This window comes from Saccostrea cucullata, unplaced genomic scaffold (assembly GCF_032062105.1).
Source record: "Saccostrea cucullata isolate Sc308-1 unplaced genomic scaffold, CSIRO_AGI_Scuc_v1 ctg2946, whole genome shotgun sequence".
NCBI lineage: Eukaryota > Metazoa > Mollusca > Bivalvia > Ostreida > Ostreidae > Saccostrea > Saccostrea cuccullata.
Window position 1 is genome coordinate 1 of NW_026934825.1, and position 27787 is coordinate 27787.

The window sequence follows — 27787 nt, forward strand, 5'->3', positions numbered from 1 at the left end:
AATTTATAGATCTATAATATTTTGCAATATGGAAAAACCACTGGTCATTCATTACATCGCTTTATGTAAGAAGCTTTAGTGCAATTTAATTGTATTCTAGTCAGGATGTAAGAGGAACAATTCTAGCAAAATTAAATGGTCCGTAATCAAATATCAACATACCAGTGTTTGTGTCATAACGGACAACCTTTTTGCTGAAAAAATTGGCGACCCATGCCTTTCCTTCTGTGTCTAGTGTCATTCCATCTGGTAAACCAAACTCTGGTACTGACTTACCAGAATTGTCAACGATTACAGTTTTGTTGTCTAGAGTGAGAAGGATAATAGTGAAAGAGCAATATTTTCAAGCTTCATGTAACAGTCTCTAATATTCAATATGATAGGTACATAATGGAATGTTCATTTTGATTTAATGCACGAAAACATTTTTAAACAAGAGGCCCAGGGGCCACATCGCTCACCTGAGCACATCGGCTAGGAAAAAGAACATATCAGATCAGAACTGAAACTAATCATGGCTTTGAAGTACTCGAGAATATAATTTTAATAAAGATTACCATATATATTCTTAAGTAAAACTTTGAACAGCAATATTTGCCCCCACCCTACCCCCGGGGGTCATGATTTGAATAAACTTGAATCTACACTATCTGAGGATATTTTCACATAAGTTTCACCTTTCGTGTCTCCACTGTTCTTGAGAAGAAATTTTTTTAAAGATTTTCCCTATAAATTCATATGTAAAACTTTGATCAGCCATTTTGGCCCCACTCTAGGGCTAACCCCTAGATTCTACATTACCTGAAGTTGATTCTATATAAGTATCACTAATCAAGGATTTGAAGAACTTGAAAAGATTTTTTTCTTTATATTCTTATGTAAAACTTTGATCAGCCATTGTGGCCCCACTCTAGGGCTAACCCCTAGATTCTACACTACCTGAGGATGATTCCATATAAGTATCACTAATCAAGGCTTTGAAGTACTTGAAAAGATTATTTTAAAGGTTTTCCCAATATATTCCTACGTATAACTTTGATAGGCCATTTTAACCCCCTCCTACCACTGGGGGTCATGATTTGAAGAAACTTGAATCCACACTACCTGAGCATAATTTCACATGAGTTTCATCTTTCCTGGCCCCAGTGGTTCTTGAAAAGAGGATGTTAAAAGTTATATATATATATATATATATATATATATATATATATATATATATATATATATATATATATATATATATATATATATATATATATATCTTCCTATGTAAAACTTTTATTGGCCATTTAGGTCCCACATTATCCCTGGGGGTTATGATTTGAACAAATTTAAATCTACACCACCTAAGGATGCTTTCATATAAATATGATCAATTATGGTTTTGCTATTCTTGAGAAGAAGATTTTTAAAGATTTTTCCTTTATATTTCTATGTAAACTCTGGTCGGCCATTTTGGCCCCGCCCTACCCCCGGGGGTCATGATTTGAACAAACTTGAATCTACACCATTTGAGGATGCTTCCATATAAATATGATCAATTATAGCTTTGCTATTCTTGAAAAGAAGATTTTTAAAGAACTTTCCTATATATTTCTATGTAAAACTTGGGTCAGACCTTCGGCTCAGGTGAGCTAAAAACTATATAAAAACATATATATTTACCAAAGAGCAGATATGTCGCATTTAAGACTGCTAAATTATACAAATTAACTATTTGAAACCATTTATATTTTTCACTGACCCCCTACTAGACATGACATACCGTTACATATATGTTATTCATTCTCCAAACAGAGAAATAGGTTAAGTTTTTATAGCTTTTTTTGTTTTAACTTATGATATACATGTAGGAATACATTTCTAATATCAGATTATTTTTCAAATGAAAAAAAATCATTTATCATCATTATTGGTTTACGTTTAAAATATTCTATCTAAATATTTTAAATTTTACCTATGCTGCCTGTGGAAGGGTCGAAGTCATATCTGTAAAGTTGTCGTGGAGTGGAGTCGATATAATACATCGACTTTCCGTCCTCTGACCAAGCTAGTCCGTTTGAAATTCCTACATCCTTAATCATCGTGCGCAGCGTGCCATCTAGATCTAAACAATACAGACTGCCTATTTTCTTCATGTTGGGTACATCCGGTACTACAGGTCCCATTGTTCCTAGAAAAGAAGAGAATTTTTAAGCTATTATCATTTTACCAGAGAATATTTACATTTCCAATGTCTTTTATCGAGATAAAATGCCAATTGACTCATAGGTATCGGAACCGGGGGAGGGAGTTTAACCCCCTCCCCCCCACACACACATTTTTTGTAAAAATAGACATTATATAGGCATTGAAAATTGGGATTTACCGGTACTTTTTTTTTTTGTTTAGCCGCCCCCCCCCCCCCGCCCACTTTCGATTAGCCACCCCCCCCCCCCCCAACTTTCAATTTGCTTTTGGCACCAATGATAGTTAAATGTACTTTATTTTTCCATCAATGTACTGGTTCATCGATAGGCGCGGTTAAAAAAAAATCACGTGCAGGGCGGGACAAAAAGAGACAATAAGCGCTAGCGGGGCTTCTTGCACGTGGATTGGCGGAATAAATACAATGTAAATATAAGGAATAACAGTCAGATTTTTCAATTGATAAATATTTGTTATCTCCAAACTTCAATGTAAAAAAAATCGAAGAGTGTGTGAGAGAGATATGTAGACAGTTGTGTATTTCATTTGAACAAAAATTGTATATTACATCTTTTTTTTTTTTTAAATTTATAATACTGTCGGGGGAACAGCATTACCTGCTTGTGAACTCGAAATCAAAGTTTACAACAATATGAACTTTATAAACTTTTCATGAAAACTTATCGATTGCCATCCCTGTTGAAAAAAGAGGTACATGTACAATAAAGTTTAAACAAAAGAAAAACTGATCACACCTGCCCAGACTCTTCCTCTCGGATCACATTTTCCATCATTAAAGCGTGTCTCTAGACCTTTATCCACCTCGTGTAATTTGGTTGTCCTCTTTGTGTCCCAGTCTACGTGAACTAGACAACGACCCACTCCTGCTATCAATCCACCTTTTTTGGCGGGAACTACGAAACCTACTGTACCGTCTGCAACATGAAGATTTAGCAATTACACATCCTCATCAGTTATTTGACTAAATATCAAAAGATGGACGTTTTGAACAACAATGGAAAATTTTAAGTGTTGGTCCAAAATGTTCTCCAAAACCCCAAAACCCCCTCAACTTTATGTTATTTTTAGATGATTTTTTTTTAGTTTGTAGTTTTTACATAAAGTATTATTAGTTACAAACTCATTTAGGGCCTAAATACGGAGTCATACAGGGTATGAAATGGAAATCCGTTCCCAATACGGATTTCCATTTCACAACCTGTATGACTCCGTATTAGGTCACTAACTGACTGTGTTACGAATTATCCCGCAGAAGACTTTTTAAAATATCAAAAAATGTATATGAGCATATTGTGAAAATATCAAGTTTTAATTCAATAATAATCAACATAAAATATCGTTACAAGAAATTAAACTAAACTGCCTAAGCAAACCGTTTTTCGCCGCCGTTTTTCGAACGGAATTGCGTGTCCGATTTTCATATTACTCCTCAAAGGCGTCGTAATACGGAAAATTTCATCTGAAGCGGGATATCTCATTCCTTTTTTCCTTTTCAATGATTTTTTTTAAAATATAAGATATCAAAATATAAAGGCATGCTATTATAAAAGAAACATTTTGCACTGGATTCAGTCATTATTCAGATTTAATTGGCCGTTTCTTATAATATATTCACTAAAATTCACACTTTATGAAACGGTCAAATTATTACGGTAAAGGTCTATATGGACAGCCATACCTTTGGGTTTACAAACATCATCTCTTACCCAGTTTAATTTTTTCGTCTGATCCTGTTGCTGGATTATATCTATGAATAGCGTTATCGTAAATATCTACGTACAGTAATGTATTGGTAGCACTGTCCCAGTGGGGCCCTTCCCCTACCGTTTTAGCTGCATTCTTTATAACCCACTCTACAGACATGGCTCTGTAAATAAAATGCGTAATGCAAATTTTATTTACCTATTTATTTATTTATCTAATTTTTTGCATTCAAAACTGCTTGCAAAATATCATTTAAAAAAAAAACATTTTATCATTTATGAACATTTTACAATAAAAAAAAATATGTGAAAATTCCTCTTTCGCAATATACTGATTCTTTTTTAACAAGAACAGTGTTCCGTAGAATTGGAATTTTACTTTAGAACTATCAGGGGTTGGCGTCTACAATGCATACCTTTAGGTCCTTTGACCTACGTCAAGGTTGTGACTGTTCTATCCAGTTCAGTGGACACAGTCGGTATAAATATCCACCTGTATGCTGTATAGCGCTTTGATTCCTCTGCCAGATCGAGTCAGGTATTTGCGCTGTTTTGCTGACCTCGATTTAGAGGCGTACAGTAAAATGTGGATAAGGACTGTCTACTGCATGCTGGGTCATTTTTGCACAAGAAAAAAGGTCTCGTTCGAAACTTATTACTTTCTTCGTATTTAAAATATAAATAATTTTGTCAAAATTAGTGTAATAAATCTTTATTGATAACAATACCAAATGAATACTAAGTATTATATTTATATGTGCGTCAGATAATAGCGCCAAGAAATACATCCAAATCCATACAAAATGAATTAAAAAATATCAACTTAAGTTTGTAAAATTTGCAGAACCTCCTCTGGCAAAAGCTTGTACTATTTGCAGTATAAAAATTAATATGTAATTTTATATAAAGTTATCGTGGGTCTCTTCATAATGCCATACTATACGACTGAGATTTCACTAAGCCCTGTGAAATTCATTGTTTGTATGAACCCTCTGACGAACCTGACTTTAGAATCTCTTCAGGGAGAGCGTCAGCAAGTTGGTATATGCTCACATATCCCGCCCCATGAGAAATTGCCAACTTCGCTGAATTCTCGTGAGCTATAACGTTAATCTCGCGAGGGTCCTTGACATGATCACTGGTATCATAACATCCCAAGTGATCGCCAGAAGAAGAAACGATGTGAATTTTGTTTCTTTTACAGTCTGCTACCAAAAGATGATCCCTGCCATCCAGTGTGGTGCCGACAGGGTTCAAAAGCGGGGCTTGTGGGCTTCCGTAATACGACCCTCGGATTGACCCGTCACGTGCAATGAACAAAATGCGATTCTTTTGCCAATCGCAGCCAGCAATGATACCGTGAAAAATGTCGATAGAACGAGGGCAGATGAAATGAGGTCTTCGCTGTAAATCGGTGGCAATGGTGAACTCTACCACTCCATTCGCGCTGACAATATCAATTCTTGGAGTTCCGTAGGGCTGACAGACGCCACAGATAAGTTTAGAGCAAACCTTATCGTATGCAATGCTGGAGTATCCCGTTACAGTTGCAATACGGCTTGACAGCCTCATGATATTCTCCTCGACGGCAACTTGCATAATAAGTCTCCCGCTTGGAATGGTGATGAGGCATAAATGACGGATGTTTGAGCCCTTGGTGTATACAATGTCTGTCGGCTCTCCTCCTGCAAATACCATCACGTTTATGAGACGACCACTCTCGTGAAATAGCTTCAGTTTCCCGTTCCATTTGTCGGCAAGAACTAGACGGTCGGTAGGTACCCATGCTATCCCTACAACATACCCTTTGCTATCCTCGGGTAAAAGAGAGGGGAATGTTCTAAGGTATACCGCATTTTTGTAGGGAGCATTTTCAAATGGTGCTGTGGGCAACATTCTCTTGACTTCTTCTTCTTCTTCTTTACTGTTGCCAGATTTCCGAATCTCAATACTTCCTACTGGTTTTGTAAACACATTATCAATATCTGAGTTGTATTTGAAACTGACTTCCAATTTTGCAGGACTTTTCTTTGAGATGGATCCTCCAATATGTGATATGTGGTCTTTCATTTCCGTTAAGACCCTCTGGTATGCCATAGCTTTGGGTGCCGAGGTTAAGGATTGCAGATTACACTTATTCAGCAGTTCTTCTTTGTTTTCAATGGACCCCATAACTGAACGATTCCAAATTACCGACTGCGAAAGATCAAACTCCTCGTCATTCAAGGCATTGTCTAGTTCTTCCATCATTTCAGTTTCTTTATCCAGGAGGTATTTGTCGAACCGTTTTCTTAAGTCCGTTATTTTAAGCTTAATTTCATTTTCGGCTTTTTTCTTCAACTTGAAGAAATCTCTTTCATTCTTAAATGCTTCAAAACTCGCTTCCTCTGACTTAACCCTCAATTTTTTCAGGTCGATAGACACTGCGTTTTGTTGCGTTTCAAGCTCTTTCAGTACCTTTGAAAGAGATTCATTTGTCTCCTCGTCAGTTTCATTTGGAATTCGGGCGAAATCAATGAGACTTTTACTGAATTTATCATCGGGTAGGGATGGTACAGTCTCGAGTCCCTCTATTGGTTGTTGACATGTTGTACATTTCGTTAAGCCTTCCCTTTTCGTTGCCAGACAGTTCCCACATACAGTGTGAAGACATGGTAAAAGTTTTGGTGACTCCAAACTGTTATGACAAAATCCACATACCAGGAGTTGTTCCGGAATCTCCATTTCCAACCGAAATGGATTCTTCCTTTCAGTCGATAAATTATCTGATAATATAAAAAAGAAGAAAAATCGATGCAAAATGTAATGCTTTGTTAGAATTGTTTGAAAAACTAATCCACCCTATACACATTTCATTCTGATAAAGTAAATATCTCGGAGATGACCTTAAAAAAATAAAATAGAAGAATATTTGTTTACCTGTGCACACCTGTCTGTCTACACCTATTTATGAGTGTGATGTAAAACACGGAAATGTAAAGGGGTGGATTGATTCTGTTAAATTAATAAATTTATTTTCTTTAGAAAAATGGACTTCAAAGTTTATTTGAATAGAATTTTTACCTATAATTCATGTCACACAAAATTAAAAAAAAGTAAATTGATCCATTCATCAATTCATCATTTCAAATGAGTAACTTTCATTTGGGACAAAACGACACACACAGGGGTTCAAATTACTCCGGGAAGAAATAATATTCCACGCAAGAATGTTATTTATTTTCTTATGCAAATGTATACCTGTACGTTTACTACCTTTGACGATTTTTCGAAGTAACAACAGATATATTTTGAAGACGTAAAAATAACAAAATCAGAAATTCGGATAAATTTCCTTGTATATGTCAGAAAAAAAATTAATTTACTAGCAAGAGTTTATCATATTAAGAATTAATTAATGTCAATTACCTCATCGAGCGTGTGTGTTTACCTTCCAATATGCAAATGTGTTAAAGAAAGGGACATAAAATTTGTAGCACATTCCATGTTACATATTCACGTTTGACAAAGGATGTCACTTGAATGAATGTTATTTATATAATTAAGACAGAGGCTTTCGTAGGGCGTTTGACGTTTTTAATATTAATTTTCATAAATAAAAAAAAAATCCCAATACTAAAATTATAGTAGGGGAAATTTTTTATTTATCAAAATAAAGGTTAAAAACTTCAAGCGTCTGTGAACTAACCCTTACCAAAGTAAAATTATTGCAGCAATATTGCTGCTACTGGTATATTGCGGCAACATTGCAGCAACACATTTAGTGAAAAATCACCGCTAGCTGCAACAACTTCTGGTGACATTCTGGCAATACTGCCAGAAAAAAACTTTCTGGCAACACCTAGGATTACCCATGAGTCAATAATGTTGAGCATGCTAAGTCATTTACTTCCTTTTTAAAATAAAATGAAGGAAATTTAAAGGCAAGCATGTTTTGCTTCATTACTGACTTGTATCAAGTTAATTAGAGTTGTTGTGTACAGTGGGATTAGACAAGATGAATAGTAAGACTGCATAATGTGGAATGGTTAGAAAAAAGAATTTCAGCAGAATTGTAGGAATGTCTACTCTGCTTCCAAATGATCAGACTATGTGAGTCAAAACCATATTCTTTTTGAGATGAATGATTCTATGGAGATAAAATTGGAAAAATTATTTGTGTTTCAACTAGTGCTTGTGATGCATGTATACTAGACTTGTATGTCTATACAAATGTATTTTATCCTGGTGTTGCAGGAAAAGATGAATGCATGTTATCTGAGTTAAATGCTTGAACATATGTAGTTATAATTGATTGCATAAATTTGAATACCTGAAAGAAAACTGAATTTATATATGTTGGAAATTACAAACAAGCTTTATTATATATTATACTGATGGGCATTTGGTAATATGTAATTAAGCTAGGTTATTTGAAAATTAATGCAGAGTTGCTTGACATTTTCACAGTGGCATATTGATATTGTTTCTATACACATTTTTGTGCGCCCGCATTGATAGATCGGGGGTGCATACTGTAGATCACTAAATTTTCGCGACACCATATTTTTGTGAGATAGTCATTGACTCTGGATTAGCGAGACAAAATTTTAACGAATTGTGGTTATTGGTCTATATAATCTTAAGGAATACTATTTTACGCGAGAATTAAATTTTCGCGAGCACACTGTCTCGCGTAATTACGCGAAAATAAAGTTCTCGCGAATAAAAAGTGATTTACAGTATTGTTTTTGTCCTGTCCGTTTGTTTGTAAACTTTAACCAGTTCACCATAACTTTTGAACCAATGAGAGCTAGATAGAGACTTCATATTTGGTTTGCATACTCCAATTAAGTTCTTTCAAATGACACCAAGGTCAATGACCTTGTGACCTTGACTGTGACCTATATGCTAAAAATAGCTTTTTCGAATACTCACCATAACTTTAAAATCATGAAAGGTAGAAACTTTATATTAAGTATGCATAATTCACTAATTAAGCTTTTTCAAATGACACCAAGGTCAATGACGTTGTGACTTTGGTTGTGACCCATATGCTTAAAATAGATTGTTTAATCCTTCGACATAACTTTTGAGCCATAAAAGAAAGAGAACTCGTATTTGGTATGCGCCCTTCACTAATTAAGCTCTTTCAAATAACCACAAGGTCAATAACTTTGTGACCTTTACTGTGACTGATATGCTATAAAGAGCCTCTTTGAACTTCTGCCATAAATTTTGAACTATAAGAGATAGAGACTTCATATTTGTATGCATATTCCACTAATTAAATTCTTTGAAATGACACTAAGATCATTGACCTTATGACCTTGGCACGTACTGTTTCACAAAAATATGTTGATTTTTATTATGATGATCAACATAATTTTTCTATCTGTTCAAAGAATAGCAGAAGTAGCTTATTCTCACTGACCCTATGGCTTGCTATTGATTGTTATATTCCTCAGCACAGTTTGTTAATTGTACATGTACTACAATTGCTTTGCAGCAACATTGCCGCAACACTTTTCTAGCAATATTGCAGCAAATCTAATTTACATACGAAAAACGATATTACCGCAATATTGCTGCAGTGTATTGCCAGAATGTTGCTACAATATTGCTGCAATTCTGCCGCAACACTTTTCTGGCAATATTGCAGCGAATCTAATTTACATACGAAAAACGATATTACCGCTATATTGCTGCAGTGTATTGCCAGAATGTTTCTACAATATTGTGGCAATGATGCCAGAAGATTTTGCCAGAAGGTGAGTATTTTGGTAAGGGAAGACACACTTGTACAGTACTAATTAATGTATCACTTTAAAAATCCTTTATACAGCGGTTAAATCCAGATACGGCAAGGTTTTGGCAGATACGATTCAAAGATCATTATACCCTCCGCTTGAAAAGCGGGAGAGTATATAGTAATCGGGATGTCCGTCTGTCTGTACGTCCATCTGTTACGCTTTGGGGTACACATCTCTTATCCACATATCCTATAATTTAGATATTTATGGCACGCCAAATTCACAAAAATGAGCTAAACATAGTTTCACAGTTGATAAACTAAGTTTATAGACTGTAAACTATAGTTTACAAACCGTGAACTAAAGTTAACTATTCGTTAATTATAGTTTTAATCTGTAAAACTATATTGAACGATTGTTAACTATAGTTTACGAATGCTAAGTTTATCTGTCTGCAATAAAATGTTAACAGTAGATTTTGTTGATAAACATAGATTCACGTCTGTAAACTATAATTTACAATCGTAAACTATAGTTAAGAGTTGTAAACCATAGTTTGCAAATCGTGAAACTGTATTCATCAGATAATCTATGTTTTGCAATCGCAAATACATGTAATTATTTTCAGTGTTAAGTATAATTTACGGTTCCGAAACATAGATTATCGCGTTAACTATGGTTTACAGATGTAAAATATAGAATGACGTTACCTTTAGTTTACAGTCCGTAAACTATAATTTACAACCGATAAATCTATCGACTGTGAAACTATGTTTAGCTCATTTTTGTGAATTTGGCGTGCCATAAATATCATTTAGTGAGTATATTGCATATTGACAAAACTACGTTGCGCAAGTCATACATACACTAGACACTATACAAATAAAATAACATGTTTTCTTACGTTTTGAACACATTTATTGAATAAAGCAAAATGATTGGAACACGTTCTTGCAACTTATCTGTACTTGTTCCTCTCATTAAATATTACTATATATCATGTAATTGAAAAAAGTACATAGAAATTTCAAATACAAAAAAGTGATACAAGTGAAAATAAGATTTTCTTATGCTAAATGCATCACGTAAGCATGAGATTACAAATACTTCTTGTTGATTCAACATCTGATGGATTTAATGATATACAGTGTACAATATTTACTTCGCAGTTGATTATAAAGAGGACATACAAATAAACAAGGGCCACATCGCTCATCTTAGCACTTTGGCTAGTTCAGTATTTCATGAGTGGTATCAACTTATCATAAAAGGGAAGAGGCATGATTTGAATTACTTTGAATATACACTACCTGCGGGGGCTTCCATATAAATTTGACCAACAATGCTGTTGTTGAAAAAAGATTTTTAAATGATATTTTCTATGTATTCCTAAGTAAATCTTTGATCATCCATTGTGACCCCACCCTACCCCAAGGGGTCATGATTCGAACAAGTTTGAAACTACATTACCTAAGGATTTTTATTCGCCCGGATCGATAGATCCGAGGCGTATATTGTTTTTGTCCTGTCTGTCTGTCTGTCTGTTTATTTGTTTGTCTCCAAACATTAACCTTCGCCATAACTTTTGAACCATGAAAGGTAGAATCTTCATATTTGGTCTGGATACTTCACTAATTAGGTGCTTTCAAATGACACCAATACTAATGACCTTGTGACGTTGAATGTGACCTCTATGCTAAAAATAGCTTTTCTGTCTGCAAACTTTAACCTTCGCCATAACTTTGAACCATGAAAGATAGAGACTTCATATTTCGTATGCATACTACACTAATTAAGTTCTTTTAAATGACACCAAGGTCAATGACCTAGTGACCTTGACTGTGACCTACATGCTAAAAATAGCTATTTCGTACCTTCACCATAACTTTTGAACCATAAAAGATAGAGACTTCATATTTGGTGTACATACTCCACTAATCAAGTTCTTTCAAATGACACCAAGGTCAATGACATTGTGACCTTGACTGTTACCTATGCTAGTATGCTAAAAGTAGCTTTTCCGATTTTTGTTGCCGCCGGGCGCATAGTGTTTCACAAACATATCTTGTTTCAAATAAATATGACTAATCATGGCTTTGCTGTTCTTGAGAAGATCACCCCATGCTTTCCTATATTAATATATAATTGTCCATTGCGGCCACGTCCTACCCTTGGGATCATGATTTAAACACACTTCAATTTACATTATTTAAGGATGCTTCCAAATTAATATTACCATTCATGACTGGGTGGTTCTAGAGAAGCTTTGTAAAGATTTTCCCCATGCATTCCTATGTTAAACTTTGACTGTCCATTGCGGCCCTTTGGGGGTCATGGACTTTAAGCGGAAATACAGCTGGTTATTTCCACATTTCATGACTTATATTAGATTTAAATGAGGTGCAGTAAACAGTTAACTATTATATGTATTACTTTAGTATATAGAATAAAAATAAAATTGCAACTCAAATCTTAGCTTTTGCTTATATGTACGTGTATTTATAAACTTTTGTTCAAAATTATATGCAATATTAAAAATTGTACATGTCCGAAGCAGATCCAAAGCAGATTTCAATTAAGGGTCGAGTCGGTAAAATTTATTTTGAAAAATGGAAGGAGATAGCATTGTATTAAAAAAATAGTTTTTTTTGTTCTAATCTAAAGGACATACATGTTTACAGCTGGTTGTGGGCAAAGATGGATTCATCTTCTGAAATAATTCATAACATGCCATCTTCTCAAAACTTGATTCTTAAAAGGAAGGAATGCACAAATTTTACATCATCCTTGACATGTTCATATTTAAAAAAAAGGTTAAAATCAATAGCCGCCCAAGGAAAATGTTTTTTCAGATTTTAGTCGGGGACCCATGGGGCTCAGTACAAGTATAAACATAGGAATCTTAGATTAAGAAGACCTTCACTGCAAATATATTCTAAAAATAAAACAAAGAATGTTCAAATTATGTGTATCTACAATTTGAAATGGGTGGGACTTTTCATTTTTACGCAGAAAAAATTATGTAATATTTAATAATAATTATTGTCATATATAATTTAAACCACGAGTAATATGTTGATGTATCATACAACTATGCCATTCTCTGATATTGTATTCATGAGCATTTCTTATTCAACATGTACGTCTGTGTAAACATGAGGCTCATCTGAAAGTTGCCTCTCTGTGTCATTTTCATAGTCAGTCCTTGTTCCCTCTACATGTGCAGATACAGTATCTACTTGATGTATAGAATCCAACTCCCAATAACCTCCATTTTCATCATACTCAAAATTTTCATTTAACACATTCAGCTGAGAATATGAATGTTTATCAGGTTCCTGAACTTCCAAGGTCTGATCGGTGTAGCTGCAAAAAGATCGATTTAATTGACTTGATGTGAATATAAATGTATTGCAGTTTTGTAATGACTTCAAAAATTTCTTTAAAAAGTTTTATTAAGGTGAGAAGACTTCAATGTAGTTCAAGGATGGTCAATTTAAGGTCGTTTTACTTATTTATTACTAACTAGATGCACATTGGTCTCAAATATTTATCGGTGGTGCATACCAGAATGATGAAAATAATTCCCTAACGCATAAAGAGTAACACTGCTTTTTTATAAACCGACCAAAAATGCTATTTTAAAACAAATCGTAACTTTTTACATGTATTAAGTCATTATTTTGATACTGAAAGCATAATTAAATGCCCCCCCCCCCCCCCAACAAGAAAAAAAATCATAAAATTATACCAAAGTCAATTTGATTGACTGCTTTGTTCATAATTTCTTTGTAATAGAACTTTGATAAGTTAAAACGTCATCCTACAAAACCTTTGCTATCTAACTAGAAAATAAGGAAGTTTACGAGTTAACGTTGAAAATCAGAGTATAAGCCATTCATAAATTTCATTATTATATTTTTGAAACTGTAAGGTAGGAAGTCGATCAGATTCTTAAATTTCAAGGTACTGAATTTTCAAAAGAGTTCTGGTTCTTACTTTGAATTCTTTAAAGCAGCCTTTTGAAATCTTCTCCTCAGCAGAATTCCAATCACAGTAAGCAAAATGATAATGATAAGGCCACTGATTGTAAGAATAACTATAGAAGGATTGAAGTCACTGTCATCTGTGTTTTTCTCTCCTGTGGAGTTATGTGGTATTTTATCACCATTGGTGGTTACTTCTTCATTTGTAGTTGAGGGAAAAGTAGACGTATCCCTTGTTTCTACAATTTTTACGAAAGGTAATTCACAGAGTCTGACTTATTAAGGCAATATAGTGAATCTTTTTCTTACTCTATTTAACATAAAACGAGGTAAATCATTGAAAAGCAAGTTGATGAAACAAGAATATCAGAGTCTCGTTTAAAGTCATCATTTCGTAAGTTCTATGGTCGATACAATGACCTTGTCAGCAAATACAATTTATCATTGAGTCAAATGCTGATTGACGTTTTTCATATCAATTGTTAGTCCAGTATTTATACACTGAATTGACGACGGATTTTTCCAATAATTCCTGATCATTGCAAGGAGCACACGGCGGGTGTGACCGGTCGGCAGGGGATGCTAACTGATCCCACCTCTGATGTTTCGGGGGTCCGTGTTTGCTCTGCTCCTAATTTGTATTGTTTTATGGACTTTGAGATTGAATACTGTTCGTTATCTCCATATCCTTCATCAATTTAAATCACACTGTGACAGTATGTAGGACTATTAGTATGTAGCCAAATTTTGCATTCTTCTCTGAATCTTTTACATCTTTAAAGAAATTCAACGTTAAATCATGTGTATTTCAAAGATTTTTTTGGGAGGATATTGATCTATGATCACGTGGACCTGTGGCGGTATGTAAAAAATCATTGTCTAGTTAGTAAAGTACGCCAGGGCATCAACGAAAGATGGAAACGTCCGATAATTTATGCATATGGGGTGAAGCCCATTACGCAAAAAAATTATCCCACGTTTCCAACTACATGTATCGTTGATGTCCTTGCTCTAATATATACTCTACTAACTAAACAGTGATTCCTTATATTTCCTTTTCATTTAAAATTCAAAATTTCGATTTTAAAAATGAAGACAAATAGATTTAAATTACACGAGGCCTATCAATTTCATTTCAATAGTTCCCGCCCATTGACGTCAGACACAAAGACAGCTGCACGAGATTAACATGCATATTATAGGTCTCCTTAGTATCAGACACAAAGACAGACGCACGAAATTTACATGCACAGCAGACCTTCTTAGCCCCTGTCGTATCGCTTAGCGAAATTTACATGCCGGTAGAATGATCAAGAAATCAAATTTACAAAATTTCAAAAAGTTATCACTGAGAAAAAAAGAATAGAAATGGCAATATATCAAACAACCAGCCTCTGTGGTAAAGCACATAACTGCAATGAACTAAAGTATTTTTCCCAATGAGTTAAAGCCTTATGTCAATCAAGTAATTGAAAACACATTTCTATTTATTTTCTCTTTGGCAAAACAGGTATGACCAATTGTCTGGTCATATATTACATGGCTTCGAGGGCAGCAGGCAAGAATATTTGCCCCAAGGTGACAGGAAAGCCCTGGAGTGTTATGTCGCCCAATGCCGAAGGCAGAGGGCGACATAACACCCCAGGGCTTTCCTGTCACCTTGGGGCAAATATTCTGGTATTGCTGCCCGAGAATTAAGCCATGTAATATATGGCATATAACATTTTTAAACATTGAACAATAATCGATCATCGAACATATTTATTGAACACTATGTACACATGTACGTTGAGAATCATTCCGAAATATCAGTATACTGACACTTGTGTTGATAACCTACTTTGAGTATGTTGTATTTAAGAATTTTTTCTCCTCAATCAAATCATCTAATTCCTCTGAATTCAGATAAACAAATCGCAGAAGTTGTCCCGACTTTTTTTTAATTTTCGCGGAACTGTTCACGTTTGCTTAGCAACTGCCTCTGTGAATTTCAAACCCAACGTATTTAATATGCAGAATGCTTGCACGCGATGGAACATAACTGTGTTCTTGAGGGCAATATAACTGTTTCCGGTGAAATATAACTATATCCGGCGTGATTCAGCAGTTTTTCAAGGCATATGGATAAAAATATTATATTTGTGATATATATTGGGAAAACTTCTTCAAAAATGTTATAGCATAATATCTCCATGTTTGACATACTTATCACACATTCAAAAGGACTATGAGCCCCATTCCCAATAGTAGTCATTCCAGCTGTACATGGTGCATACATCCTCTGCAAAACTACGGTAGTATCCACGCGGGCATTCCATACATTTTCCATCAGGTTTAAGTTCTGTTCCTTCCCCACAGTCATCTGAAATGAAAGATGGAGATTACATACTGTATGCAAAATGAAAAATCCATAAAACAGTACAAATTTGGAGCAGAGCAAACATGGACCTCCAAAACATCAGAGATGGGATCAGGAGCCAAATATTTGCAAATTTTCAACTATTTTTATTAGTTAGAAAACAATACTGTTCATTTTTCCAGAAACTACCAAGGATAAGAATAATCACCTCTATCATAATATCTTCATTAAGTTGAGAACTATATACAGTAAAACTCGTTTAGTACGAACACGGATATAGCGAATTCACGGATATAGCGAAGTTTTTCTGGGTCCCCGGCAAAATTCTTAACAAATCCTTGTAAAATTTAACGGTTATAACGAACTCTGATATAACGAATTTACGGATATAGCGATCTGATTTTGAGTCCCTTTGAGGTTAAATATAATGAAATTTACATCTTTTATAACGAACTTTCCAAGATTATAAAAAAAAAATTGAACTAACTTTATTTCCTTTTAGCATTTGTATATAAAATTCAATTCATAGTAAAACCTTAGTTATCAAAGATATGTTTTAAAATATTTGCTTCCCTAACACATTTGGTAGTAATACCTGAAGGAAAACATGCATATTGCGAATTCACTATAATGGTTATACGAATTCATTATACAGATATAACGAATTACGGATATAGCGAATTAAATTCACAGGTCCCCAGGACTTCGCTATAACCGAGTTTTACTGTAGTGCTAATTGTTTTGTTTCAAAAATGACAGTTGAATGGCATAATTTTCAGAAAATCTTCAGAAAAATATAAATCATGAAATGAATCTATTTTTTGGAAATTTGTGTGAAGTCTATAAAATTTAAAACTTTATTGGTACAGGTATTTTTTAAATGAATCACTGAAATGAGTTTCATGAAATACTGTATTAGAAGAAATTTTAGCGAAGATTTAATTTTGGCATTAAACGGCGAGGATTCCGAGATAGCAAAAATTGAATATCGCTAAAAATTAATTATGTTTTATTTGTAAATGCTTCTTTAGAGAGCATTTTACAATCGCTAAAATTACATCTGGCTAAAAATAAAATACCAATTTTAAGGGGAAATCCCTAAACAATGGGCGCAATATTTTGGATCTTTTTGAGAGTACTCTACCAAGATGAAAACGAAGTGAATCCAAAATATTTCACAAGAAATAGAAGGAGTTGCGTACATTTGGTTATATTAGGTAGAACATTTGTACAAAAGCAAAGCCTTGTCGCCATGAATCAAAATAGAAGCAACAATACATGATTGTCACTGTCCGGATTTGGCATGTACCCGTAATGGTTTTTAGGTATTCAATATTAATATTGAGAGGCGTGGCTATCGATCGGTGTCATTGTCAACATCTCTCTCCGTCTCTCTCTAGAAATTCGAATACGGGTATGGTATATAACAGCGGTGTCAATATGAAATTAAAAAAAAAATTAGGACAGGCAATATTAGAATTTACAACATTTAATTTGCTAAATTCTGAAAATGGCAAACAAACACGTCCCAAAACGTGATTAGATCAAGGTCATGATGAAGAATACAATATAATTCTTTTCAAGAGTACACTCGCAGGTGGACATCACATATGATAAGTTGTAACATTCAACAAACAATCGAAGTCAAATCAAGGTTAAAGCAGGGATAACAAAGGAAGTGTGAAGTTTGTTTTGAATATGTTTTTCGTAAAATTAAGCGTGAGCGCACGTTTGTCGGCTCTTTCTCTTTTTAATGTGACATTATTTTGCTCAATATGCAACTACAGTTTTCTTAAGAACACCCGAAAAACATAAGCTAACTACATTCAGACGATGAAAAACGCGTGACCTTGATTATCTATATTCAAGAAATCTTCAGGCCCTATGTCTCGGATATTTATCGAGTTTTCTTTAAAAAGAGTGTTTCAATTTCACATATGTACTTTGAAAATATGTTTAGGATATCGGGGATTTATATAATGGAAAGAAATAAACATTTTATAAAACTTTAATTCGTTGTCCCAGTTAAGTCCATCCATTCTTTCCGTCTTGCTAAAATTTCCCCTTATACGGTATTTTGATATGAAGTATCATAGTTCATGTCTAGAAAAAAAATTAAACAATAAAACTAAATTTTTCAATAATGTTGTTTTGAAATGATTAGAATTCAGCATTTTTAAAAATTGTAATGCTTTTAATGTCTGGTCAGTAGGTTTGCTTTATATCCATTACCTATCAATGTGAGAACATAACCCATTTTCTTTGAAATTTTAAACACATTAGTCAAGTTTCTTTGAAAACAGTTACCGAAAGCAACATTCTAGTAATATTCCAGAAAATAAGAGTCAATATTTTTCCACATCGGTCTCCACATTACCGGCTTTTTATTTTATCAACTATTAGTATAATAGTAAAAGAGAAATCTCACTTCCACTACATGTGGCTTTAATGTCAATCACAAGAATGTAACCGGGTAGTGAAAAAAAGAGTCTTTTTTTTAAAGGAATTTAGATACCAACCAAAACACTGTGAGGAGCTGTTAGATCCTATTGCACTTGTCTTTTTGCCCGGAGGACATGGCAAGCAGTAGTCTTGCCCAGTCATATCTTGGTAAGAGTGTTTTTTGCAGAAGGCACATTTTGTAACATTCCAGAACTGTCCAACTTGGCAATCATCTGATGAGATTGATAAAAAAAAGTCTTATGAAAGTCTTTTAACAAATATATATGTACATTTTAAAATAAAAATGTTGTTACCACCTCTAAAGAATCTAATTTAAAATTTAGTTTTCTGAAGCCCATCTCTTATCCGCAACTCCTCTTATACCACAGAATGGAAATTATGAGACATAGCCCCATTATGAGCTTCTATTTTACTTTTTGATCAAACACATGTTTCGGGTTTCCAATACATAAAATGGACACAGGCGTTCTTTCTATAATTTTGAAGGTTTGAAGGGTACCCATCTCTTACCCACAACTTATTCATTAAAACGCAATAAAATTTAATGATAACTTCAGTGATTCTTTATTACATAATACCTTATTTACTTTTTGATTTGACACTAATTCCGGGCCTCCCAGAGCAAAACTTGAACTTTGCCATTACAATCACATGGAAGGCGGTGCTATTATTTAAGTAAGCTCAGTGCTCACAGTAGGTCTCTATTTTTTAACTAAAACTGTTGTAGGAATACTGTTTTTAAAAACAGTTTATACAGATAAACAAACCATAATTCTTAATACAAGGAAAAAACAAATTTTGATATAACTAACGTTCTGTTTTATTGATTGATTGACTACATATTGTTTAACGTCCCTCTCGAGAATTTTTCACTCATATGGAGACGACACCACTTGCCGGTGGAGAGCTGTAATTTGCTAATGCTGAAAAAAATAGGACAATGTCCTGCTGTTCCACTTCATTTTAGGAATTTTACTAGAAGTTCAGGAAATTGAGCTTTTTATTTCTTATATAAACTAAATAAATAAAACATAATATAAAAGATATACATGAAATGTGGGGGGGGGGGGGATAATTTTCAGATTACGGTAGTCCATTTTCATGATACATATTCCAAACCTGGAGAAAATACATTTACTTTACAGAATGATAGAGCTAGGATGTGCAAGTTTCATTTTGTCACAAAAACTTACCGACACAATCAGTACTATCAGTATTACCAAGTCCTAGTGTAGTTTTTCCAATTTCACAGGATTTACATGCCTTCAATCCATACTGATCTCCATAAGTTCCAATAGGACAGTACTCACAATTGTGGCTTGTGCTGTTGAAAAAGGTTCCTATACTGCACTCAACTAGAAGGGTAAAACAAAACAGATAGTCTTACTTTTTTGTGAAAGCATAAATTTTAAGTTATGCAAGTTAAAAATTGATAAAATATCATAAATAAATCAATCACAACAAAGTGAACAGAACCGAGGCCTTAATATCAAAATTCATGATTAGCTTTTTTTTTTATACGCACATCCCAAGTTTTTTTTCCCCTTAAGGCAGCTCTAAACACTGCACGCTCATTATAGAGATTTATTTTTAAGGTACTTTTATGTCATTGGAGAGATCTTCCCTCAGAAGTATGATGAAAAAAATTGTTATTTACATTTAATTACACAATTTATGTTGTATTAAAAAGTTCCTAACAATATATATTAGACCAAGATTAAGTAACTGAATTTCTTATTTCCATTAAGAGGACTACGGGTTGTGGGCATTTTCAGACAATATTGATCTTCTTTAGAAGGAGAGCTCCATATCTTTAGATATAGAAAATTGATCAAAATTTAAGTATTATTTAGAGAACGAGACGGGTTCTGTATCGTAGATGCATATTTGGGGGTGGATACGAGTGCGCAGCACGAGTCTCCACCCCCAAATTTGTATCTACGATACAGAACCTGTCGAGTTCTCTAAATGATTTGTGACACGATCAATCAAAAATAGCTCCGCCCACTTTATAACTTTGCAGCATCCAAACTTCCGCCAGAGTTCTGTAGATGAGGCCCCGACGGGAATACGCATCCGCAGTATATATATTTCCACGGAAAACGTAAAATTCGGTCAGATTAGTTTTGACAATTTAATGGGTTAGACGTAATCGAGTGACAGTCAGTCTTAATGGATAAATTGGAGGATTTAATCGTCATTGTTGTGATCTATTGTAGATGGAGATTTCTCATAATTTATTTCACTGAGGGGTCTTAAAATCCCGGTTTAACTAGATTAGCAAAAACAGGATTTACAGAAAATTCTTCGATGGACTTGAAAACGAAATGAAAGAGGTGTGACTGTCGTCAGCGAGAAAGATTTTAAAAAATAAAAACGCCGAAAAAAAATGGACTTGAATGGTTTTGCGCGAGGAGAGTGGATGTTTTCCGTTATTGCGAATTTTCCGTTTCGTTTGGATCGAAATTACGAACAGAGAATGTTTTCCGTTATTGCGAATTTTCCTTTTACTTTGGATCGAAATTACGTGAAGATTCTGTGTGGAATAAGTTTTTAAAATAGTGATTGAGAAATTTTGACATTTTACATTCTCAGGAAAATACTGGGTATTTTTCAAAAATTTAATAGGAAAACAACAGCATTTACTATTTGTACGTGCTTTTGCTAAATTGAATCAGATTTATTTTTAGACCGTGCTGTATTTTAGATACAGAATAGTTGGCAAATACAATACTGTATACAGGGCTAATACAGAACGGAAAGTAGCTCCGCCCACCACAGTCCCGTTCTGTATTGCTAATACAGAACAGTAAACTTCAAAGAAAAACACCGCTATCGTGTCACAAAACTAAAATATATGAATTTTTTCTTTGCCAAATGATAGTTGACAGCTTAATCAAGATATCCAAATGAATATGTTATATCCGACGATTAAATTGTTGACACCCCTCCTCCCCCAGCCCCCTTTATTTACCCAATGTAAGTAAACACTAGTCGTTTCGAATTCTAATCACAAATAGTCCATTGACTTTGATCAATTTTACTCTTTAAATAAGACAGGTACCCTAAATTGGAAATGAACTAAATAGTTTCAATAAGAAAACCTCAGTATGATTTATTTTTCTCCAAGTCCAAAAAACACTTTGTTAGTGTTAAGAGCTTCGTTAAATATCCAATTAAATGCAAAACTTAAGAAGATACTCGAGACGTGAAAAAATGTATTTTCCTGCAATTAACAATTAATTAAACATGGATATCATATGAGATATACAACATATTTTAAGCATGTTTGTTTATTTTCTTGTATTTATTCTAATAAAAAAACCAAGAAAGATAATATTTGTTGATATAATAGATTTTCTTACCACAATTATCACCAACAACCATGTAATCTTCTGGACACCACAAACTATCTCTAACGACCAAATGGTCATTCAGCATCGTTGCTCCACCAATGTGCTACAATTTCAATTTGAAAATTTTGAATAAGATGATATGTACATTTTATTCAATACTTCTCTTTCTGTAATTTTCAATTCAATTTCCTTCAGCTCTGTTTGGCAAATAATTGTTAATAATGACAACTTTTGATAAATGTTTTCAAGAATGAACAAAATTCCTGTCATAAATTTTACAATATTTTTTAAACAATTTAACTTACGGCTGTATACTGAAGCTTGTTGCATAAATTATAAAATATTTTTCAACATTTCAATACCAAACTGCTAATAATCGCAAACTTGTATTTCATAATTAACAATTATCTCAGATTTTGTTTCCTGATTCTGGGGCCTTGTAATTACTTACCTCGGCTTGAAATACCGTTTCTTCAGCAATTAAATACAGAAAGACCTCTTTTGGTGTGTATGTATCAGATCCATTTTCCTTCTTCGTGATTGTGTGCCTTGAAGATGAACAAATAAATGAAACTAGAGACGCATGAGTCAGTTTTTTATAACCATGAATACTAAACTATATGTATTATAGTATATACATTTTCCCTATGTCTATAAAAAGTTAACAGTTTCGTTTCCTTTAAAGCACAAATTACCTTAAATTATTTATTTGTAAAGTGACTATCATCTGTTTGCTCTCAGGAACACAAATACATAAGATTTCCATATTGTTGCAGTCAGATGTTGTGCACACACCATTCCAGTTGTTAAATACAATATTTTTAAAAGTTGTCAGTATGGAACTTCTCATTGATGTCTCAAAAACTGGGCTACAGGTAACCACAAACAAATATCTCAAGGAGACTTCCACCTTAATATTTACCTTGCTGGCATCTGAAAAATGTTGTACACATTATAGACTAAATCCATTACGAACACATCATCTGACTTCTATCCTCCCACCCCCCTGATCTGAGTAATAAAAAAGTGTTTTAACAGGTGACTACAATATAACTTTTTCTTGTGACACGATAGCGGTGTTTTTCTTTGAAGTTTACTGTTCTGTATTAGCAATACAGAACGGGACTGTGGTGGGCGGAGCTACTTTCCGTTCTGTATTAGCCCTGTATCAGTATTGTATTTGCCAACGTACAAATAGTAAATGCTGATGTTTTCCTATTATAAATTTTGGAGAAATGCCCGGTATTTTCCTGAGAATGTAAAATGTCAAAATTTCTCAATCACTTTTAAAAAATTTATTCCACACAGAATCTACACGTAATTTCGATACAAAGTAAAAGGAAAATTCGCAATAACGGAAAACATCCTCTGTACGTAATTTCGCTCCAAACGAAACGGAAAATATGCAATAACGGAAAACATCCACTCTCCTCGTGCTAAATCATTCAAGTTCATTTTTTCCGCGTTTTTATTTTATTAAAATCCTTCTCGCTGAGACAGCCACACGTCTCTTAATGTCGCAATTCAATTTCAAAATAAAAATCCGTGACACCAAAGTCCATCGAAGAATTTTTTGTAAATCCTGTTTTTGTTAATCTAGTTAAACCGGGATTTTAAGACCCCTCAGTGAAATAAATTATGAGAAATCTCCATCTACAATAGATCACACCAATGACGGTTAAATCCTCCACCTTATCAATTAAGACTGACTATCACTCGATTACGTCTACCCTGTTAAATTGTCAAAACTAATCTGACCGAATTTTACGCTTTCCGTGGAAATATATATACTGCGGATGCGTACTCCCCATCGGGGCCTCATCTACAGAACTCTGGCGGAAGTTTGGATGCTGCAAAGTTATAAAGTGGGCGGAGCTATTTTTGATTGATCGTGTCACAAATTATTTAGAGAACTCGACAGGTAGATACAGAACACGTCTCGTTCTCTAAATAATACATATTTCATTTGAAGCGGTGCATAATGACATTTTAAAAAAGAATGACCATTTTATTTTCATGTACTTTACAAGAAATTTGGAAATATCTGACATTCCCGTGGCCTTACTTGCACAAGATGGCACTAAAAACTTCTGTCTTGGGTTGAGTGGATTATATACACCAAGCTCAGAGCACATCTTGTATCTTGGAGCCGGTGGAGATTGTTGTTGATTACCAGGGCATTCAAATTTACATATGTCTTTACTTGAAGAGCAATATTTAATTGATGTAGGTGAATACGTTCGTGGTGAAGGACAGTCAGGATTATCTGAAATATGCAATGTGATTTTTTTAAAACAATTATTTGTAGTTTAAAGTTTTTCAGCAACCAGAAAAAAAACATGAAGGTTCCGAACAGTATTCAAGCTCAAAAGTTCATTTAAACAAGCAGAGCAAACACGAATCTCTAAATCATCAGAGATGGACAGGGACGTAGCAACAGGGGGGGGGGGGGGGGGCACTTTTTCTCCAGCATAACCATTACTATTGAAAATGTCTCTAGTTTGAACAATTTAGTTTTATTTTTTATTTTTTAAAATTTTTTTTTAATTTGCTTGTCAACTTTTACAGGTAAGTAAAAAAAAATGTTTTCTCTGGTTGCCCCCCCCCCCCATCCCACTTTCAAAAACGATGCTACGTGCCTGATGAAATCAGATTCTATGGAGGAGTCTTTAACCCCTGCTGACCAGTCACACCTGCCATGTGCCCCTGTCATGATCGGGGAAAACGTAGACAATTCAGTGTGTAAATAATTGACAAACAATTAGTATGAAAAACATCCGTCATAACTGAACTCGATTTTAAGTTGCGTTTGCTGATAAGGTCATTGTATCGACCAAAAGACAATTTTAGACCAGAATTTTCAGATTAGACTAAAGCTGCAATTGATATGACTAGAATAGTTTACTATTACACAAGGAATTCTTACCTCCCTTGAATTCATTTTTTCCTTGAATACAGAAAAACATACATATAGCGAAGAAGAATATAACGAATTGACGCTTATAGCGAAGTGACTGTCACTCCCAGTGGGTTTATTAAAAATCTTGTGAAGATATTGGATATAACACTTTACGTTTAAGATGAGGCAAAATAGCCCATCACAAGCACTTAGTTGCAAGCATGTTTTACTGTACATGGAATAACATTCTAAAATACTACAAAGGGACAGCTTTTTATGCTTTTTTTTATTAATTTCTATCAATATTTAGATTTTCAAGTTTATTCGGATCATAAGTCTTTTCTACTTATGTCCTTAATTTAAACGGACATTTCTCATTATTATATTTAGTTTTTTCTAATATTCTGCCATGAAAAGGGCAAAATAAATTTGTTTAATATACGTATATATAATATAATAATTCTGGCTTCAGAACTCGCTCAGTTACTCATGATTAACTAATTGATATTTAAAATGACCAGTCAACTTAAGGTATTCAATGTAGAACGACCATATTTTGTAACTAATAAATGAATGGTCCGAATTTTTTAATCATGGTAGCATTTTGAAGATGATATCAAATAAAAATGCTCCACCAAAGGAATTTACAAAATGTTAATTATTGTCCAATTAATTTCACCTTGAATTTCACATTGAAGTCTATGGGCAACACATGTTTTTATGAATTCTAAAAAGTAAATTAATTTGAATTTCTAACAAATCTCTTGGTAAAAATATGCATATTAAACTCTCTCTTTATTTAACTATGAAATAAAATGAATTATTTACCGCAGCAATTTTGAGAAATCAAAAATGTTCTTCTTTTCATCAAGGGCAGATAACTCTTCAAAAACTTTTAATGTGCAAAATGACAGTCTCCTTACATGTAATCAGTCGTTTGAATTTGGTTCATTTCACTATAGACGACTTTCACATTTACAAAAGTTATTCCCCTTTGTGGGGTCAATCCGGGGTCAACCGGCGTAAGACGCTGTTTTCCCTCTGTAACCTTACCAACTTTATGGGTCAGTATCCTAGAAATAAAATCTATATGAATATGCTCATTATGTTTTTCATGTTGCCCCATACTCTGGCAATACAGGTACATATCAAAATTGTCATAGAACGTTTGAATTTTAAAAACATTAACAGGTACCTTACAAAGGACAAAGAGGGAAAAATGAGCGTTACGCCGACAACGGGAGATAACTCTTAGGAATGTGAAATGCGTCTATTATCGTTATCTAGCAATGTGTTTTAACTGGTTAAAAATTATTTAAAATCCTTCAAAATAACTTCATCATACCTATAAATAAAACCAACTTGAAGTATTTCAAAATTACACATATGTTGCACACTTACATTTCACATACAGCTTGCTATGGCACATGGCTGTATTTCCATTTTCATCAGTTGCCAAAAAGAATAAGTTGTATGCACCCCAAGTGTAAATGTTGTCTGAAACACGCAAAACTAAAAAAGAGGCCCATGGGCCAAAGCGCTCACCTCAGTAAGTTTGGCAATGCTGTTCTTCTGCAGTCTTACCCCATGTAACAACTTTTGTGGCACCGCTCTACCCCCCGGGGTCACGATTTTCGAATTTTCAGGCCCGATGATTCTTGAGAAGATTTTTGAAGATTTTATATATATATATATATATATATATATATATATATATATCAATATAAAGCGTAGATCACTTATGTGGCCCGCCTTCATGATTTGAATAATTCAGAATCTACACTACACAAGGATGCTTCCAAATAAATTTCCGCTTTTCTTGCCCAGTGAGTCTTGAGAAGAAGATTTTTAATGATTCCATCCATTTTTGCCCTTTCTTGATTATTTCCCCCTTTTAACAGGGGTTGCCCCTTCGATGGATAATTAAACTTCCCTTTCACCTGATGCTCTGAACCAAGGTTGGTTAGATTTGGCCTAGTGGTTCTTTAGAAGAAGTTGAAAATGTGAAAAAGTTTACAGACGGACGGACAGACGGAAGGACGTACGGATGACGCGTACGGACAACGGGTGATCAGAAAAGATCACTGGTGCTTTAAGCTCAGGTGAAATAAAAATGGATCCAGAACATCTTATTCATCAACCTCTGATCAACTTAGCCTCACTGCGGAATTAATCAATAGACCCATATTATAGTAAGAAAGAGCAATCATGTTTCCTTGCACATATCAAATAATGTAGTCTCAATTCTTATGTCCCAGAGGTAAAGAAATATAGTGCATCTCTAATAACTGTATCCTTGATTTGTGAAACATGGGGAAAATATCGAAGACTGCTTTAGTTTTGAATGCATTGATTAAACGATTAAAAACCGATTAAAAATTGCATAGCAAACCTTTTGGATATGAGGACAAAGAAGACAAGCTTTCATTGAAATCATCAAACATGGAAATAAAAGATGGAAGTTGATAAAAAATGAATCCGTTACTGGAGTACACAAAAACGTCAGCAGCACAGCTCTTTCTTTTAGGTTTTAGTTTATCTGCAAAGAATTCCTTACTTCTTAAGAGGGCTCATGAATTTTAAATATTCTGCAATACGCCAATAATGATCAAACCTGAATGTAAATTTTTACTAATTAAATAAAAAAGTAGGTCTGGCTTTCTACATTAAAATTTGTGAAATCATAAGTAAATATATTTAGGTGCTTATATGTCTAAAAACTAACCCGACTTTGAGCAAGCAGGAATATCACAGACTTGATCATCTTTAATTCTCGAAGGAAACTTCTTCAAAACTCCTTTGCTCATTTTATAGTTGTACCATCCATGAACTACAGTAGATCCTGCAGGCTGGAAATCCTTTTTTTTTTTTTTTTTTTTTTTTTTTTTTTTTTTTTTTTTTTTTATTTATTTACAGATTCTAATACATACTTATACAATACAAATATACATTTTCTGTAAATTTTTTATAGAGAGAGAGAGAGAGAGAGAGAGAGAGAGAAGAGAGAGAGAGAGAGAGTAGAGCAAGAGAGAGAGGAGGGCGAGAAGGGATAGTAAGAAAAAAATTACAAAAACAGATTCT

At 33.9% G+C, this 27787-nt stretch overlaps 3 protein-coding genes across 5 annotated transcripts in view; all 3 read right to left on the minus strand.

Annotated features, from left to right (window-relative positions):
• Nucleotides 1-100: 100 nt before the first annotated feature.
• On the minus strand, nucleotides 101-4424 carry LOC134241416 (regucalcin-like). The gene is made up of 5 exons (XM_062723473.1): nucleotides 4328-4424; nucleotides 3915-4075; nucleotides 2943-3122; nucleotides 1958-2173; nucleotides 101-306 (listed from the first exon to the last, which is right to left on the minus strand). The coding sequence occupies exons 2-5, from the start codon at nucleotides 4069-4071 to the stop codon at nucleotides 101-103; spliced, it is 759 nt and encodes a 252-aa protein (XP_062579457.1). The 5' UTR covers nucleotides 4072-4075; nucleotides 4328-4424.
• Nucleotides 4425-4606: 182 nt separating this feature from the next.
• Nucleotides 4607-7340, minus strand: LOC134241415 (uncharacterized). Of its 3 annotated transcripts, none has more exons than XM_062723470.1 (2): nucleotides 7320-7340; nucleotides 4607-6676 (listed from the first exon to the last, which is right to left on the minus strand). In XM_062723470.1, exon 2 carries the CDS (start codon nucleotides 6633-6635, stop codon nucleotides 4884-4886), a length of 1752 nt encoding a protein of 583 aa, XP_062579454.1. In that variant the 5' UTR covers nucleotides 6636-6676; nucleotides 7320-7340; the 3' UTR covers nucleotides 4607-4883. The 3 variants fall into 3 exon arrangements, with proteins under 3 accessions (XP_062579454.1, XP_062579453.1, XP_062579456.1); XM_062723469.1 differs by lacking the exon at nucleotides 7320-7340 and adding an exon at nucleotides 6831-6871; XM_062723472.1 differs by lacking the exon at nucleotides 7320-7340 and adding an exon at nucleotides 6831-6859 and having other exon boundaries at nucleotides 4607-6657.
• A 3245-nt stretch (nucleotides 7341-10585) lies between these two features.
• LOC134241413 (sushi, von Willebrand factor type A, EGF and pentraxin domain-containing protein 1-like) overlaps nucleotides 10586-27787 on the minus strand; it is a gene marked incomplete at its 5' end in the record, with an annotated part of 34123 nt that continues 16921 nt past the window's right edge. The window contains 13 exons of the mRNA XM_062723467.1: nucleotides 10586-11113; nucleotides 11700-13009; nucleotides 13643-13868; nucleotides 15835-15991; nucleotides 18508-18663; nucleotides 19645-19806; nucleotides 21817-21910; nucleotides 22259-22355; nucleotides 22503-22740; nucleotides 23873-24073; nucleotides 26108-26203; nucleotides 27099-27245; nucleotides 27432-27555. Coding sequence (XP_062579451.1) covers nucleotides 15855-15991; nucleotides 18508-18663; nucleotides 19645-19806; nucleotides 21817-21910; nucleotides 22259-22355; nucleotides 22503-22740; nucleotides 23873-24073; nucleotides 26108-26203; nucleotides 27099-27245; nucleotides 27432-27555 — 1452 coding nt within the window. The remainder of the gene's footprint in view (nucleotides 11114-11699; nucleotides 13010-13642; nucleotides 13869-15834; nucleotides 15992-18507; nucleotides 18664-19644; nucleotides 19807-21816; nucleotides 21911-22258; nucleotides 22356-22502; nucleotides 22741-23872; nucleotides 24074-26107; nucleotides 26204-27098; nucleotides 27246-27431; nucleotides 27556-27787) is intronic.

What these genes read in the sequence shown, in the direction of transcription:
- LOC134241416 (XM_062723473.1), bottom strand. Translation starts at nt 4,071, where the DNA reads ATGTCTGTAGAGTGGGTTATAAAGAATGCAGCTAAAACGGTAGGGGAA. An exon ending in AGACGAAAAAATTAAACTGG is followed by an intron (nt 3,123 to 3,914) that starts GTAAGAGATGAT and finishes TTCATGTTGCAG; the next exon opens with ACGGTACAGTAGGTTTCGTA. An exon ending in CCCTTCCACAGGCAGCATAG is followed by an intron (nt 307 to 1,957) that starts GTAAAATTTAAA and finishes TTCTCACTCTAG; the next exon opens with ACAACAAAACTGTAATCGTT.
- LOC134241415 (XM_062723470.1), bottom strand. Translation starts at nt 6,635, where the DNA reads ATGGAGATTCCGGAACAACTCCTGGTATGTGGATTTTGTCATAACAGT.